The sequence below is a fragment of the Natrix helvetica genome (genome assembly GCF_964273705.1).
Source record: "Natrix helvetica genome assembly, chromosome: 6".
In the NCBI taxonomy this organism is placed as follows: Eukaryota; Metazoa; Chordata; class Lepidosauria; order Squamata; family Natricidae; genus Natrix; species Natrix helvetica.
Genome location: NC_138553.1, coordinates 84,646,448 through 84,663,863, shown reverse-complemented (window position 1 = coordinate 84,663,863; position 17,416 = coordinate 84,646,448). Strand labels below are relative to the sequence as shown.

Sequence of the window (17,416 nt, the reverse complement as noted above, 5' to 3'; positions counted from 1 at the left end):
TCGTGGATGGGACCTGGAACACTCCCTGCCTCCCTGCTCTGATGGTTCGGGTAGATGTGATGGGCAAGAGACGATCCCTCAGATCACCTGGTCCCTTGTGCCACAAAGGGCTTTCAAGGTGACAACTAGCACCTTGAATTGAACCTGGAAGCAAATCTGCAGCCGATGCAGGAGAGGTGTGATACATGGGCACCCTGGCGTCTGCATAAAACCATGTGGGCTGCTGCATTTTGCACCAACTGGAGCTTCTTGATGCTCTCCAAGGGCAGCCCAAGACGGGAAGCGACTAGGGCATGAGTGACTGTGAGTAGGAATTGTCAGTCCAGGATAGGGCATAACTGGCGCACAACCCCCAGTAAAATTGCGCATGCACCAAATCAGCAGTAATGCCAGCAGCAACCCACCCCTGAAGTAAATATACAATACCAAAAGCAGGTTTTCCAATGTGGTAGTTCAGCAGAGAAGTTTCAGTTTTAGTTTCAGATACAAGCACAACATGCAGCTTTAGCACAGAACAAGCCACGCCCAGGCTCCTCGCTGCCTCCTTCCTTGTTGCTCACACAGCAAATACTGTTTCCAATCAGCCCTCAACTCTCTCACACACTGACAGGATGCTAGCCAGATGAATACCATGGATGTTGGTAGGCAGAGACAGATTTTTTTTCTTATTTTCCTCCCCCAAAACTAAGGGGCGTCTTGTAGTCCGAAAAATATGGTAGCTATCTATCTGTCTTTTCTTTCTAGCTTGAACTGGAGAAGCAGAAGATCCAGGAGGAGCAAGAAAACGCACCCGAATTCGTCAAGGTCAAGGGCAACTTGAGAAGAACGGGCCAGGAGTCCTCAGAAGCTCCAAATTCCTAGAGGAGGAAGCTTCTTTTAAGACTTGAAGCTGCAGCTCCAGTGGGCGGTGGGGAGGGGACGTCTGCAAGACAGCTGGCGCCCCTTTGCCCCCGGAGCGGATGCAAAACGTGGTCAATACAAGGTCAATTCCTGGATCCTGTTTTGAAAGGGCGACTGCTTAGAAGTCAAAACTTGCCAGTAATAATATGGAGATCAGAGGATAAACAAGCAACCTGCTTTTCCCTATCCAAGATGAGATGGAGAAGCTATTTTTGAGGAGCTGGGTTGCTTATTTACTCCTGATCGTGCTTAAGTGAGCATCTCAGGCTAATATGTCTGCATTTTGTTTCCCCCCACCCCTCTCCTCGTTCCTACTTTGTGGAATTCTGCTATGCAGGAAAAAAAACAAAGTGCATTTTTGAGACCACTTTTTTTTTTTGAGTTACATTCTGTGTGGAAACTTGGCTTCCGGAATGGAGCTGGACACCCAGATCTTTTGTGTAAATAGAAAAAAAAGTCCTTTAGACTTGAAGCTGAATTGTTCCCATTTATCTCTAGTAGGCAGGATGAACCACCACAGCTGTGAGAAAGAAAGAAAGAAAGAAAGAAAAAGAAAGAAAGAAAGAAAGAAAGAAAGAAAGAAAGAAAGAAAGAGAGAGAGAGACAAATGCAATATTCCCAGTCGTTAGATGGCTAAATATATATTCTTGACCACTTCTGCAGTTGTAAGGAAATGGATGGTTTTTGCAATGCAACACTTGGGACAAAAACTCTCCCCCCCCCCTATTTTTTTCTCTCCAGCCGAACCTTTCTAAGCAACATTCTACTTTTATCATTGATTCCTCTGGCACGTGGCTGCTAGGCCTACATCACAGCTGAGGTTTACTTTGATCAGGATTTCCAAAACCATATATCTGGTTTTCTGATTCTTAATTTTTGGGGGCTTCTGACCCCGAGTTTGCAAACATTATCTGGGACAGCCTGAAAACTTCTGGGTCACAGAAGAAGCCACAAACCAGTGGTGAAATGTAAAAAAAATTGCCAATGGTTCTCTGGGCGTGGCTTGGTGGGCGTGGCTTGATGGGAGGTTCATGTGACTGGGTGGGCGTGGCCAATTCTATTTTAATTTTTAAAGCATTTTTTGCTATCTATTCACCCGAACCGGTAGTAAAAAAATGCTTTAAGAAGTGAGCAAAAGGTTCAGCTGAGCCATGCAATCGTGGAACCATTTTTTCCACTTTTTAAAGCATTTTTTTTTACTACCCGTTCGGGCGAATAGGTAGTAAAAATATTCTTTAAAAAGTAAAAAAAAAAAAGGTTCCCACGATCGCACGGGACCCCTGGTTGTCATGGAATCTTTTTTCCCCCACTTTTTAAAGCATTTTTAAAATGCTTTAAAAAGTGAGCTGAGCCACGCAATCCTCGGAAGCTTTTTTTTCTTTACTACCGGTTCAGAGAACCAACGACAATCGTCCCGGTGTGAACGGTAGCACTTCACCCCTGCCACCAAGCCTAAAAGTACATTCTGGTGCATCGTTTTTTCATCACCTGTGTAGATTTATTACTTTCTTTTAAGATTAACAAAACCAGGAAAGTTTGGAATAATGCTGTCAGGGCTAAGCCAGGGAGTGGGAGTTTAAAAAACAGCAGCATGAAATTCTCCTTGTTTTCTTTCTTCTCCATGAAATCCAGTTACACGTCTACCTGGAGGTAAGACCATTAATGCCAGCGGAACTGACTTCTCGACAAATGGAAATCAGATTGGAGATTAATTCATCTCGGTATAAATATTTTTTTAAATTGTCCACCATCCGATTCTTATCTCATTCCTGTTTTCAACTAATGAGAATTCCAGTCAGGGGCCGGGATGAAAACGATGGATTTCCAGGAAAAAAATCTTAAGGTGGGACTTTCCTCCCACAGTCCTAAACTTCCATTTGTCCAGTGGCATCTCCAATAGAGGAGTCAAAGAAATTCAAGATGGCAGCCAGGACCATGTGACCAAAGCCCCTCCCCCCTTTTTACATGGGACCGAAGGAGCTTTGATCATGTCGTTTCAGCCGCCATTTTGATTTTTTTTTTTAAATTCCTCCCCAGACAATCTTGAATTGGCTACAAGACTTTGTCCCGTGTTCTGGGTGGATTCAGCCATAGTTTCCTACAGATTTGGTTTTTTTTTTTTTAAATATCCTCCAGAAATCCAGCTACTTACTCTGCTATCCCATTGATGGGATTTTAGTACAGTCCATCAGGAAAGAATCATTCAGGAACGCTTAGCCTGTTAGGTCATCTGTGGCACTTGAGACCAAGGCGACGTTTTTATTTTATTTTATTTTATTTTAAAACCTTTGTTTAAGAGAACCACTAAACCTTGAACCCCTGCATTGCGAAACAAAGCTAATGTGGATGGGGAGGACTCCTAACAAGGGGGACCAGGGTAGCCTAACCTTGATTTTAGTTCATTTCTGTGAGTACTTGTGACGTGTGTGTGTGTGTGTTGTTGCACTTCTTTGTTGGAGTATACGGATGGCTGGAAACCCTCGGAGCAAGCTTTCATTGGTGGCCACAGTAGGAAACTAGCAGTACAAAAATCACATTCAATAACTCCTTCAATAGGACTGGGTCCATTTCCTTTTCCTGTTACAGCCGCGCAAAATCCTTGCCAGAGTTTACATCGGTTGATACGAGTAAGTGACGTCTTTAGTCCTTGTTGAAGACGTTGGAGATGAGCAAAACTCTTTTCAGTCCCGTTTCTTGCAACCGGCAGCATGCAATCTTGGGGGTGTGAAGTTTCCCAGGCTGTCAGGATCCTGGATTTTGCAAATAAAATCACATTATTCATCCCAGCCAGTGAGAGAGAGAAAAGTTTTCTGGGAGACATCATTCACTTCTCATTTAAATCTTGACGCAGTTACTTTTATCACTGACTTGGATTTATAGAGTTGTGTCTTTTTAGAAGGACACATTTAAAGGGCTTGGCAGAATACATATGTGTGTATGTGTGTTGGTGGATGGCTTTGCCACTTGAAGGGGAAATAGCAGAGCTTGGTTTTTTTTTTTTAAAGTAACACTCTTGCCACGTCGACAGGTGACAATTCCAGCTTTAAATTCTTGGTTTGGGACCAGAGGTGATGAGATTGTACGCCACTAACCACTAACCTTCCCCCTTCTCTACATTAACTTGGTCACTGCAGCAAGAGTTTGAGGTGGTGGGACTGCTCCTAACACTGTGGATTTTCTTCTGGGGAAAGGACTTGCCTTAATGGATCCACCCACTCCTCTGTCTTTCTCAAGCTGTGCCATTGACTTCATCCCTTAAAGTTCTAGAGATCCCACTTCCATAACCACCACCTGGCTCAGCGGGCACCCAAGAATTCACAACACTCGGCACCATAATCCCCAATGAACATTGGACCCGTGGTCCGTTGCATATCGTAGTCGTCTTCAACTTCATTGAAGCCGCACCGTCTGCCCAAGGAACGTAAAATCCATTCCTGCTTGAAGGACGAATAAAGTCAACTGGATTTAAAAAAAAAGATGTTCCCTAAAGCAAGGAAAAAACAAATTTTGCAGAATACCCTGCACAGCAGTCGTAGGGAGAAGAATGAGTAGGAAATTGTGTTCCTCTAGCAGAATATACTATCCTTTGGGTCATCAAAAGAACGCTGGGAGAATTTATATTTCGGTTTTGCATAGGAATCCAGAATTTTGCTTTGAGTCAGGGTGACGACACTCAAACCATCATTGTAACATTAAGTCAGCTCTTGACAAATATTTTGGCATTGTTCAGCTCTCTTTATTAGCAGTCAAGATTGTGATAATAACTTTCCCGTTTCCCCCCCCCAGAAGCGTACCTGGAATATCTTCCGCTGAGCTATTTTAATTTAAAAGTGATATTGTCTCCTTTTTAGAAATGTTGTCTTTTTAAATGCTTTTAAAAGAGTTTTTAGCTGGTGAAGGGGGCAAACTAGCGCTGCCTCCCAATTCTGTAGGTTAGGCTTATTCTTTCATGTCTTTACTTGTTTCCCGGTGTACATATATAAATATTGAAAAGGGAGCCTTAAGGGGATTTGTTTTCATAATTTAATATTTTTTGTATTTTTGCTCTTGCCTACTTGTTTTTAACAAAGTGTTACGAAAATGAGGGTGGAATTCTTAGAACCAAAGTTACTACTTAATAAAAATGTATTACATGCTTGGAATATGCAATGGTCTGATTGCGTAGCCTCCGTCTCTGTGGTGTCTAATCTTTTGTCACTTTAAAACTTTATTTATTTATTTTGCTCTTCCAACAGGAAATGATTTCAGTATCTTGTGCACAGGCAAAGTTGTCACCGTTAAGCAAAATTTTTTTTAAAAAAAGAACAAAACTTATTTAGAATAGAATAGAATAGCAGAGTTGGAAGGGACCTTGGAGGTCTTCTAGTCCAACCCCCTTTCCTACTCAGGAAACCCTATGCTACTTCAGAAAAATGGTTGTCCTATCTCTTCATCAAAGCTTCTGGTGTTGGAGTATTCACAACTTCTGGAGACAAGTTGTTCCACTGATTAATTGTTCTAACTGTCAGGAAATTTCTTCTTGGTTCTAACTTGCTTCTCTCCTGGATTAGTTTCCACCCATTGCTTCTTGTTCTACCCTCAGGTGTTTTGGAGAATAGCTTGGTTCCCTCTTCTTTGTGGCAACCCCTGAGATATTGGAGCACTGCTATCATGTCTCCCCTAGTCCTTCTTTCTATTAAACTAGACATACCCAGTTCCTGCAACCGTTCTTCATATGTTTTAGTCTCCAGTCCCCTAATCATCTTTCTTGCTCTTCTCTGCACTCTTTCTAGAGTCTCCACATCTTTTCTACATCGTGGCGACCAGAACTGAATGCCGTATTCCAAGTGTGGCCTTACCAAGGCATTATAAAGTGGTATTAACCCTTCACCTGATCTTGATTCTATCCCTCTGTTTATGCAGCCTAGAACTGTGTTGGGTTTTTTGGCAGCTGCTGCACACGGCTGGCTCCTATTTAAATGGTTGTCCACTAGGACTCCAAGGTCCCTCTCACAGTTACTACTATTGAGCAAGGTACCACCTATACTGTACCTGTGCATTTCGTTTTTCTTGCCTAAATGTAGAACCGTACTCTCTTCACCGTTGAATTTCCTTTTGTTAGATAGTGCCCAATGTTAATTACTTCTAAAATGATTAAATTGTGGCAACTTAACCAAAGTTTGCTAATCTGAGACAAGTAATTTCATCAGTCAAAATCAAAATTGATGCTGTCGTGTGACATTTCACGATGGTTTTCCCATTCGTGGAGCTGCTCTGGGTGTGGCCTTTACACAGGGGTAGTTCCCGGCAGGCATTACTGCCGGTTAGCTCATGTGTGCGTTGCACTGATGCGTGTTTGATGTGTGTTGTGCGTGCATGCGCAGTGCAATTAAAATGTTTATGCGCATGTGCAGAATTGAAAAAGAAGAACTGAAAAACAAAAATTTTGCGTGCACCGAACCCGCAGTAATTCCGGCAGCAACCCACCCCTGCTGCAACTACCAGGACTAGAAACACGCATAATTATTAAAAATTCATTGCCCTATCCACGGTTATCTCATCTGCAGCCACAAAGCATGAAATGTTTCTCGTCAAATAAAACCCAAAGCAGCTGAATCTTAGCAAGATTTCAAAGGGCTTCGTGAAAATCTTTTGAGGCTACAAGTTGTACCTCCTGCTGTTTACCTGGCGACAATAGGATGGATGATTAGAACATCTCCAAGCATCTGGTTTTGCCAGCCAATGTTGTGTTTAAAAGGCCGTGCTTCCTACCTTGCTCAGGATGTTGCATTTAATGCTGACCTAAACATTCTTTCAAATGCTGATTTAGAATTGAACGAGAGGGTTTTGGATGGAGAGACCAATCTAAAAAAGGTTGCATCAAGCTTTTTTTAAAAAAGTGTTTGTGTGTGTTGTGTGTAAAATGTGCAAGACAATCATAAATTGAAATTCAGGATTTGCTGTTTTCTGTTTCTGTTTTCCAATGACAAGACAAAATGATATTTTCAAAGGGGACAATATTTTGCTTCTGGCAAGCCTCCTTTTAATATGGACAACTTTTGCGCCACATTTTAAAAATTAGAGCAGTTAGGTTCAGTGTTTTCCGAAATATAGGTCAACTCATGCCAGTACGTTAGCTTGTTTTACAGATGCAAAATAAAATTAATTCTTCTTCCCAAAATGTGGTGACCTCTTCAGATGGCACCCACCAATCTAGTATTTTTAGTATGAACAATTGAAAACAGTAGAATTTTGTGAAATGATGCAATTTTCTCAAGACTTTGATGTTCTTGAAGAACGATATGCAGCATGACAAATTGTATTTTTTAAAAAAACACGTGCAGCAGTAATAATGGGATTTGTTGAGATGCTGCCTGATCTTAGAGCAGATGAGTTCAAATCCCACTGTAACCACGGAAGCCAGCTAGGTGATTTTGGGCCAATCACCAGGAGATGGTGAGTTCTAGTCCTGCCTTAGGCATGAAAGCTGGCCGGGTGAGTTAGGGCCAATCACCAGGAGTCTGTGAATTCTAGTTCCACCTTGGACATAAAAGCCAGCTGGGTGACTTTGCTCACCTTCCTTTGGGCTCAATTGTGGTCGTAACTCAAGGACTACCCTGTATAAGCCAGCCAACCAAGCAGAAGAAATAAATGAACGTTTAGCTAAGCAGTTAACCAACATAATGCAGAAAACACACCACAGTAGTAATGGGGGACTTTTAATTACCCTGGCATCCACTGGCAGACAAACTCTGGATGAACTGGGAGATCAAACAGATTCCTGACCAACCTAGTTGACAATTTAATCACTCAAAAGGTAGAGGTAGCAACTAGAAGGTCAGCTATACTGGACCTTATTTTTGCCAACTGAGAAGAAGTGATAGAGGGATTTGAAGTTGCAGGACCTTATGGGAAAGTGACCAAGTCATATAAGGATTCAATATAACACAGGGACAAGCAACAGGACAAAATCAAATCAGCGTTTTAGTCTTTAAAAAAGCTGAATTTAACAAACACAAGAGAGAACTTGGGAAGGATCCCATGTATGAAACTCTTACGGGGAAAATCAATTCAAGAAGCTTGGGAAACACTGAAAAATATGATTATAAAAGCCCAGTCTAGTTCAGTACCACTTCTGGAGAAGAGGGATCATTGACTTAAGCGTGAAGGCTACGCCTGAAAATTGTATGATGGCCTTTATGGTTCTCCCGTACTAAGAGAAAGGTAGGAAGAAGGAATGAAAAACTATTGTGGGATTAGTTTATTAACCATGCCTAACGTGGCTGTGCAAACTAAATTTTATTTCTAACACCCGAGGCATAGATGGCATACAAATCTTTGTAATAAAACGTTTCACAAAGTGAATGGATTTGAATTATGGATGATTCGCATAAGTGTGGAGTTGAAGGTTCATTGCTGAAGGTGATAAGAGCAGAACATGATGAGATTAAAGCAGGCAGCCAAATTAATGGAATGCTTAATAAATGGTTCTACACCTACCGGGGAGTATGTGAAGTATATTCTCAGGTTGTCTTGATTGAAAATGTTTCTTCCTTCAAAAACAAATGTGAGAAGTTAGAAAAAAAACAAAAACAAATATATGAATTGGGGGGGGGGAGCCAACACAGTTCTAGGCTGCATCAACAGAGGGATAGAATCAAGATCACGTGAAGGGTTAATACCACTTTATAATAATAATAATAATAATAATTTAAATTTATTAGCCGCTCCCTTTCCGAAAAGGACTCGGGGCGGCGTACAATGGAGTCAAAAACATATAACATTTACATGCCTTGGTAAGGCCACACTTGGAATACGGCATTCAGTTTTGGTTGCCACGATGTAAAAAAGATGTGGAGACTCTAGAAGGAGTGCAGAGAAGAGCAACAAAGAGGATGAGGGGACTGGAGACTAAAACATAGGAAGAACGGTTGCAGGAACTGGGAATGTCGAGTTTAATGAAAAGAAGGACTAGGGGAGACATGATACCAGTCTTCCAATATCTCAGGGGTTGCCCCAAAGAAGAGGGAGTCCAGCTATTCTCCAAGGCACGTGAAGGCAGGACAAGAAGCAATGGGTGGAAACGTATCAAGGAGAGAAGCAACTTAGAGCTGAGGAGAAATTTTCTAGCTTTGAGAATAATCAGTAGAATGACTTGCCTCCAGAAACTCTGGTTGCTCCATCACTGGAGGCTTTTAAGAAGAGACTGGCCAGCTGCTTGTCTGGAATGGTCCAGGGCCTCCTGCCTGAAGGGGGGTTGGACTAGAAGACCTCCAAGGTCCCTTCCAACTCTGTTGTTCTGATATTTAGCGCAATTGTAGTTTGCAAGAATCAGGAATATAGGGAGATATAGTGAGGTCTGTTCGTGTGAAGTCGATTGGACTATATTTCCTTTATCTCGCATCTTTAATTTTGGTGTCTGATTGCCTCTGATTTAATTTCGGTGCTGTGTATAACATCGTTTTGGCCCAAGGGTGAATCGGGTCTTTTACGAAAACCACAAAGAGCTGTTGTAAGGGAACGCTGGTAGCCTTCAGCCCATTTCTCTCGACTGTTTTCATTTCATTGCAGTGGTCCCAATTCGGTGTTCCCAGCTCCAAGTGAGAGTAGCTACAAATTCAAAAGCTAGCCAACGAGGAGAAAGGCGATGCCTGGCTTCTGGCGAGGAATAACCTTCGTGCAGTTATGGTGCCTGACGCCTTCGCCTGGTTCCTGCCAGAGGAACGGAATAAGATCCCTTAAACCACCTCCAGAATATTGGTCTGGATCCTATTTCTTTCCCTGCGGTAAATTCTCTTGCTGGCAGTTTTTGCTCTTCGCTGTTGTTTGTCTGCTGAGCTTTCCAAGGACGAGATTCCTGTGGGAAGCTTTTGGAGAAATGAGGCTGTTATACACATGCACATATATGCTAGTCGTTCCCAACTCTAGGGGGTGGTGCTCATCTCCGTTTCAAAGCCGAAGAGCCAGTGTTTTCTGAAGAAGTCTCCATGGCCATGTGGTCATCCCACCAAAGATGGTTCCTATTTTTCTACTTGCATTTTTACATGCTTTCGACCTGCCAGGTTGGCAGAAGCTGGGACAAGTCACGGGAGCTCACTCCGTTATGCGGCACTCGGGATTTGAACCGCCGAACTGCCAACCTTTCTGATCGACAAGCTCAGCATCTTAGCCACAGAGCCACCCCGTCCCTTCATATAATCAGTATTATTAAGCAAATTAAATACCCAGACGACATTATGTTTATTAAGCACTAAGAAATGTAATTAATAAAAAAAGGAAGATAGCAGAATCCAGAGTGCAGGGACGTCTTCCAGTCCCTTTCTTCCGATAAACCCATCGGCAGCTCGAGATAAACGATTCCTTCTCAGGTGACGGATGATGAGGGACAGTTCTGAATCTCCATAATCAGAAACATAATTCTGCTTAAATTACCTACAAGGCCCCTTCTCCTGCTCCAACCGCTGAGATAATCTGAAAAGATACGTGGGAGATGAGATGAAGAGCCTTAATTGAAAGGAAACCTAATTACGGAGATAAGAAGAATTTGAAGACACCGATTCCTCCGGTATCGTCTCCTCATCTCTGCCAAGACGCATTAAGTTTGAGTGAGTCTCAACTCCGCAGCTTGTCCCCTGGCCAAAAGACCTTCCTTTAACCCAGTGCTTCTCAATTATTTTCTGTCATGCCCCCCCTAGGAAGAAGAAAACATTTCGCGCCCCCCCGCGCAACTGTAAATAGTATCATTTGTCTATAAAATTGTTATAAGTACACCTCTGCATAACACTGTATCCTTATTAACGTATAAGAGAATAAAAAAGAAAGAAATGTGGATCAATTTACAACAAAGAATAGCTTTATTAACTGTAGGAGAAAAGATTTAAAGGAGCACAGGATTTAAAGGAACACAATATTAAAAAAAACTTTAACCTGCAAAACAAAAATATATAAAATAATTTGAGCTGAGCCCCCCTTTATGGAGCCTCGCGCCCCCCCTGGGGGGCCCGCCCCACTATTTGAGAAGCACTGCCCTAATCCTAAGTGGAATTTTCCCCAATGGGATTTTCCCATGTATTTTGCCAGGAAATGTAAATAAGGCAAGCTCAAAAGGCGTCCCCCCTCCTAACCATACCGATGGGCTCTGAATCCAATGGCAGTGTCGGTTTTGCTCTACGAATTCATGGGGAGCTAACCCTAACCATAAGTGGAATTTTCCCCAATGGGATTTTCCCATGTATTTTGCCAGGAAATGCACATAAGGCAAGCTCAAAAGGCGTCCCCCCTCCTAACCATACCGATGGGCTCTGAATCCAATGGCAGTGTCTGTTTTGCTCTACAAATTCATGGGGAGCTAAGCCCAACCCTAAGTGGAATTTTCCCCAATGGGATTTTCCAATGTATTTTGCCAGGAAATGTACATAAGGCAGGCTCAAAAGCCATCCCCCCTCCTAAGCATACCGATGGGCTCTGAATCCAATGGCAGTGTCGGTTTTTCTCTGTGAATTTGTAGGGAGCTAACCCCAACCCTAAGTGGAATTTTCCCCAATGGTATTTTCCCATGTATTTTGCCAGGAAATGTACATAAGGCAGGCTCAAAAGCCATCCCCCTTCCTAACCATACCGATGGGCTCTGAATCCAATGGCAGTGTCGGTTTTGCTCTACGAATTCATGCGGAGCTAACCCTAAGTGGAATTTTCCCCAATGGGATTTTCCCATGTATTTTGCCAGGAAATTTACATAAGGCCGGCTCAAAAGGCGTTCCCCCTCCTAACCATACCGATGGGCTCTGAATCCAATGGCAGTGTCTGTTTTGCTCTTCGAATTCATGGGGAGCTAACCCTAACCCTTAGTGGAATTTTCCCCAATGGGATTTTCCCATGTATTTTGCCAGGAAATGTACATAAGGCAGGCTCAAAAGGCGTCCCCCCTCCTAACCATACCGATGGGCTCTGAATCCAATGGCAGTGTCGGTTTTGCTCTACGAATTCATGGGGAGCTAACCCTAACCCTAAGTGGAATTTTCCCCAATGGGATTTTCCCATGTATTTTCCCAGGAAATGTAGATAAGGACGCCTCAAAAGGCATCCCCCCTCCTAACCATACCGATGGGCTCTGAATCCAATGGCAGTGTCGGTTTTACTCTGCGAAGTCATGGGGAGCTAACCCTAACCCTTAGTGGAATTTTCCCCAATGGGATTTTCCCATGTATTTTGCCAGGAAATGTACATAAGGCAGGCTCAAAAGGCGTCCCCCCTCCTAACCATACCAATGGGCTCTGAATCCAATGGCAGTGTCGGTTTTGCTCTGTGAATTTGTGGGGAGCTAACCCCAACCCTAAGTGGAATTTTCCCCAATGGGATTTTCCAATGTATTTTGCCAGGAAATGTACATAAGGCAGGCTCAAAAGCCATCCCCCTTCCTAACCATACCGATGGGCTCTGAATCCAATGGCAGTGTCGGTTTTGCTCTACGAATTCATGCGGAGCTAACCCTAACCCTAAGTGGAATTTTCCCCAATGGGATTTTCCCATGTATTTTGCCAGGAAATTTACATAAGGCCGGCTCAAAAGGCGTTCCCCCTCCTAACCATACCGATGGGCTCTGAATCCAATGGCAGTGTCTGTTTTGCTCTTCGAATTCATGGGGAGCTAACCCTAACCCTTAGTGGAATTTTCCCCAATGGGATTTTCCCATGTATTTTGCCAGGAAATGTACATAAGGCAGGCTCAAAAGGCGTCCCCCCTCCTAACCATACCGATGGGCTCTGAATCCAATGGCAGTGTCGGTTTTGCTCTACGAATTCATGGGGAGCTAACCCTAACCCTAAGTGGAATTTTCCCCAATGGGATTTTCCCATGTATTTTCCCAGGAAATGTAGATAAGGACGCCTCAAAAGGCATCCCCCCTCCTAACCATACCGATGGGCTCTGAATCCAATGGCAGTGTCGGTTTTACTCTACGAATTCATGGGGAGCTAACCCTAACCCTTAGTGGAATTTTCCCCAATGGGATTTTCCCATGTATTTTGCCAGGAAATGTACATAAGGCAGGCTCAAAAGGCGTCCCCCCTCCTAACCATACCAATGGGCTCTGAATCCAATGGCAGTGTCGGTTTTGCTCTGTGAATTTGTGGGGAGCTAACCCCAACCCTAAGTGGAATTTTCCCCAATGGGATTTTCCAATGTATTTTGCCAGGAAATGTACATAAGGCAGGCTCAAAAGCCATCCCCCTTCCTAACCATACCGATGGGCTCTGAATCCAATGGCAGTGTCGGTTTTGCTCTACGAATTCATGCGGAGCTAACCCTAACCCTAAGTGGAATTTTCCCCAATGGGATTTTCCCATGTATTTTGCCAGGAAATGTACATAAGGCCGGCTCAAAAGGCGTCCCCCCTCCTAACCATACCAATGGGCTCTGAATCCAATGGCAGTGTCGGTTTTGCTCTACGAATTCATGGGGAGCTAACCCTAACCCTAAGTGGAATTTTCCCCAATGCGATTTTCCCATGTATTTTGCCAGGAAATGTAGATAAGGACGCCTCAAAAGGCATCCCCCCTCCTAACCATACCGATGGGCTCTGAATCCAATGGCAGTGTCGGTTTTGCTCTGCGAAGTTATGGGGAGCTATCCCTAACCCTAAGTGGAATTTCCCCCAATGGGATTTTCCCATGTATTTTGCCAGGAAATGTACATAAGGCAGGCTCAAAAGGCGTCCCCCCTCCTAACCATACCGATGGGCTCTGAATCCAATGGCAGTGTCGGTTTTGCTCTACGAATTCATGGGGAGCTAACCCTAACCCTTAGTGGAATTTTCCCCAATGGGATTTTCCCATGTATTTTGCCAGGAAATGTACATAAGGCAGGCTCAAAAGGCATTCCCCCCTCCTAACCATACCGATGGGCTCTGAATCCAATGGCAGTGTCGGTTTTGCTCTGTGAATTCGTGGGGAGCTAACCCCAACCCTAAGTGGAATTTTCCCCAATGCGATTTTCCCATGTATTTTCCCAGGAAATGTAGATAAGGACGCCTCAAAAGGCATCCCCCCTCCTAACCATACCGATGGGCTCTGAATCCAATGGCAGTGTCGGTTTTGCTCTACGAATTCATGGGGAGCTAACCCTAACCCTTAGTGGAATTTTCCCCAATGGGATTTTCCCATGTATTTTGCCAGGAAATGTACATAAGGCAGGCTCAAAAGGTGTCCCCCCTCCTAACCATACCGATGGGCTCTGAATCCAATGGCAGTGTCGGTTTTGCTCTGCGAAGTTATGGGGAGCTATCCCTAACCCTAAGTGGAATTTTCCCCAATGGGATTTTCCCATGTATTTTGCCAGGAAATGTACATAAGGCCGCCTCAAAAGGCGTCCCCCCTCCTAACCATACCAATGGGCTCTGAATCCAATGGCAGTGTCTGTTTTGCTCTACGAATTCATGGGGAGCTAACCCTAACCCTTAGTGGAATTTTCCCCAATGGGATTTTCCCATGTATTTTCCCAGGAAATGTAGATAAGGACGCCTCAAAAGGCATCCCCCCTCCTAACCATACCGATGGGCTCTGAATCCAATGGCAGTGTCGGTTTTGCTCTACGAATTCATGGGGAGCTAACCCTAACCCTTAGTGGAATTTTCCCCAATGGGATTTTCCCATGTATTTTGCCAGGAAATGTACATAAGGCCGGCTCAAAAGGTGTCCCCCCTCCTAACCATACCGATGGGCTCTGAATCCAATGGCAGTGTCGGTTTTGCTCTGCGAAGTTATGGGGAGCTAACCCTAACCCTAAGTGGAATTTTCCCCAATGGGATTTTCCCATGTATTTTGCCAGGAAATGTACATAAGGCAGGCTCAAAAGGCGTCCCCCCTCCTAACCATACCAATGGGCTCTGAATCCAATGGCAGTGTCGGTTTTACTCTGTGAATTCATGGGGAGCTAACCCTTACCCTAAGTGGAATTTTCCCCAATGGGATTTTCCCATGTATTTTGCCAGGAAATAAGGCAGGCTCAAAAGCCATCCCCCCTCCTAACCATACCGATGGGCTCTGAATCCAATGGCAGTGTCGGTTTTGCTCTGCAAAGTCATGGGGAGCTAACCCTAACCCAGTGCTTCTCAATTATTTTCTGTCATGCCCCCCCTAGGAAGAAGAAAACATTTCGCGCCCCCCCGCGCAACTGTAAATAGTATCATTTGTCTATAAAATTGTTATAAGTACACCTCTGCATAACACTGTATCCTTATTAACGTATAAGAGAATAAAAAAAGAAAGAAATGTGGATCAATTTACAACAAAGAATAGCTTTATTAACTGTAGCAGAAAAGATTTAAAGGAGCACAGGATTGAAAGGAACACAATATTAAAAAAAACTTTAACCTGCAAAACAAAAATATATAAAATAATTTGAGCTGAGCCCCCCTTTACGGAGCCTCGCGCCCCCCCCTGGGGGGCCCGCCCCACTATTTGAGAAGCACTGCTTTAACCCCTTTATTTGGGAGATGACCTGGATTGTCCTTGCTGAATGTGTGAGGTCAGGGAGAGAGAATTGGAAAATCAGTCCTTGATTTACAACAGTTTGTTTAGTGACCGTTCCAACGTTCCAACAGCACTGAAAAAAATGGACTCATGACTGTTTCTCACACTTATGACCAGCATCCTCATGATAAAAATTCAGACGCTGGGCAGCTGATTCATATTTACGACAGTTGCAGTGTCCCGGGGTCCCGAGATCCCCTTTGGTGACGGGGAAGCCAGATTCACTTAACAACTGAGCTACTAGCTTAAGAACTGCAGGGATTAACAACAGTAGTAGCAGGAAAAGTCATAAACTGGGCAAAACTGTCTCGCTCAGCAACATAAAGTTTGGCCTCGGTTGTGGTCCTAAGTCGAGAACCACCTGTGATGGTTGCAAGGATGAGGAGGAACAAATTATGTGGTTACGACCTTTCTTTTCACTGTTGTTAAGTGAGTCTCTGCAGCTTTTAAGTTGGCTTCCCCATTGGCATCACAAAAAGGGACTCAGAATATACCGACCGTCATAAATATGAGTCAGTTGCCAAGTAAACTGAATTTTGATCGCATGACCATGGGAATTGTGAAAAATGGTCATTTTTTCCCTATGCTATTGTAACTTCAAATAGTCACTAAAGAAATAGTTGTAAATTGAGGACTCTCTGTGTTTTAAATAATTCCCTTGTGCTTTTCATTCTTCTTGCAAATATTTGTGTGTGTGTTTTAAGTGTTTACTCTGGTTTGAGTTTGTTGGTTTTATAAGCCTCAAGGACTTTAGTTAGTGCAAACCCTTGTTCCTCTAGGTAATATATTTATTTAAGTATCTGGTTATTCTTTCAAAAAATTAACTATTTCCTCTACTTTCTCAAAATTAAATGCCCTTATGGCTTGCTTAGGGGCGCCGTGGCTCAGTGGCTAAGACGCTGAGCTTGTCGATCAGAAAGGTTGGCAGTTTGGCGGTTCAAATCCCGAGCGCCGCATAACAGAGTGAGCTCCCGCGACTTGTCCCAGCTTCTGCCAGCCTAGCAGTCTGAAAGGACGTCAAAAATGCAAGTAAAAGAATAGGAACCACCTTTGGTGGGAAGGGAACGGCGTTCTATGCGCCTTCAGCATTGAGTCATGCCGGCCACATGATCACGGAGACGTCTTCGGACAGCGCTGGCTCTTCGGCTTTGAACCGGAGATGAGCATCGCCCCCTAGAGTCAGGAACGACCAGCACATGTATGCGAGGGGAACCTTTGCCTTTTTATGGCTTGCTTGGAAAACGAAGGGCCAGCTGGGAAAGCCCGTTGCTTCAAGTAGCATCTGGGTTCCTGGATCTACGTTGGGGCCACTGTGGGCTGCTGATCCCCCAGGCGAAATCGGACCCCTGGATGGATTTTTATTGAGATTTCCTTGATATAAATCGCCATGGCAACCAAGCAGGTGCCACGGCTGGCAAAGCAGCAACAGTTGTCCCCCTCCATGGGACGCAAATACGGAATTGGAGGCTGGGCAGCTTCAGAGAAATGCCGGCTTAATTGCGGCTTATTTCAGCAGGGTTGAAGCAGGTGGGGGGCTGGGGGGGGAACGCATCGGTTTCTTTGTTCTTCTTGTAGTTGTTCTGGAAGATAATTGCTTCTTTCTTTGAGGGAGCAACTCAAGGGGAAAATGTTCTTTGTGCGCATACAAGAACGGCCGTTATCTGAAAGGAGGAATGGGCTGATTTTAATCAAGGCTCCTCGCTTGGTTAAGAAATCCGAGGCGTTTAACGGTTTCCTTGTCACGCATTTCGGGGGTTTTCGAAGCAAAATTCATTTTCAAACTGCAAGTAATCCTCGACCTACGGCCACGGCGAAGCGAAGTCTTTGCGCATACATGCTAAGCAAGACAGCTGTTGAGTGAATTTTGCCCCCAATTTATGACCTTTCTTGCCACCGTTGTTAAGTGCTTCACTCCAGGAGTTAACTTAGTAACATAGTCATTAAGCGGATCCGGCTTCCCCATTGACTCTGCTTGTCCAGAGATTGCAAAAGAGGATTGTGTGAACCCG

General features: G+C 44.0%; 1 protein-coding gene across 2 annotated transcripts in view; it reads left to right on the top strand.

Moving 5' to 3' along the window:
• FAM107B (family with sequence similarity 107 member B) overlaps nucleotides 1–17,416 on the top strand; it is a 363,543-nt gene that overhangs the window by 14,537 nt on the left and 331,590 nt on the right. Inside the window, exon 3 of one of the 2 annotated variants that reach the window (XR_014175716.1) lies at nucleotides 745–1,422. Coding sequence is in view for 1 of the 2 variants with exons in the window: in XM_081957249.1 (XP_081813375.1) it covers nucleotides 745–861 (117 nt within the window). In the remaining variant the exon portion in view is untranslated. Of the gene's footprint in view, nucleotides 1–744; nucleotides 5,050–17,416 lie in introns of those variants that run through there. The other variant, XM_081957249.1, reaches the window with a different exon arrangement.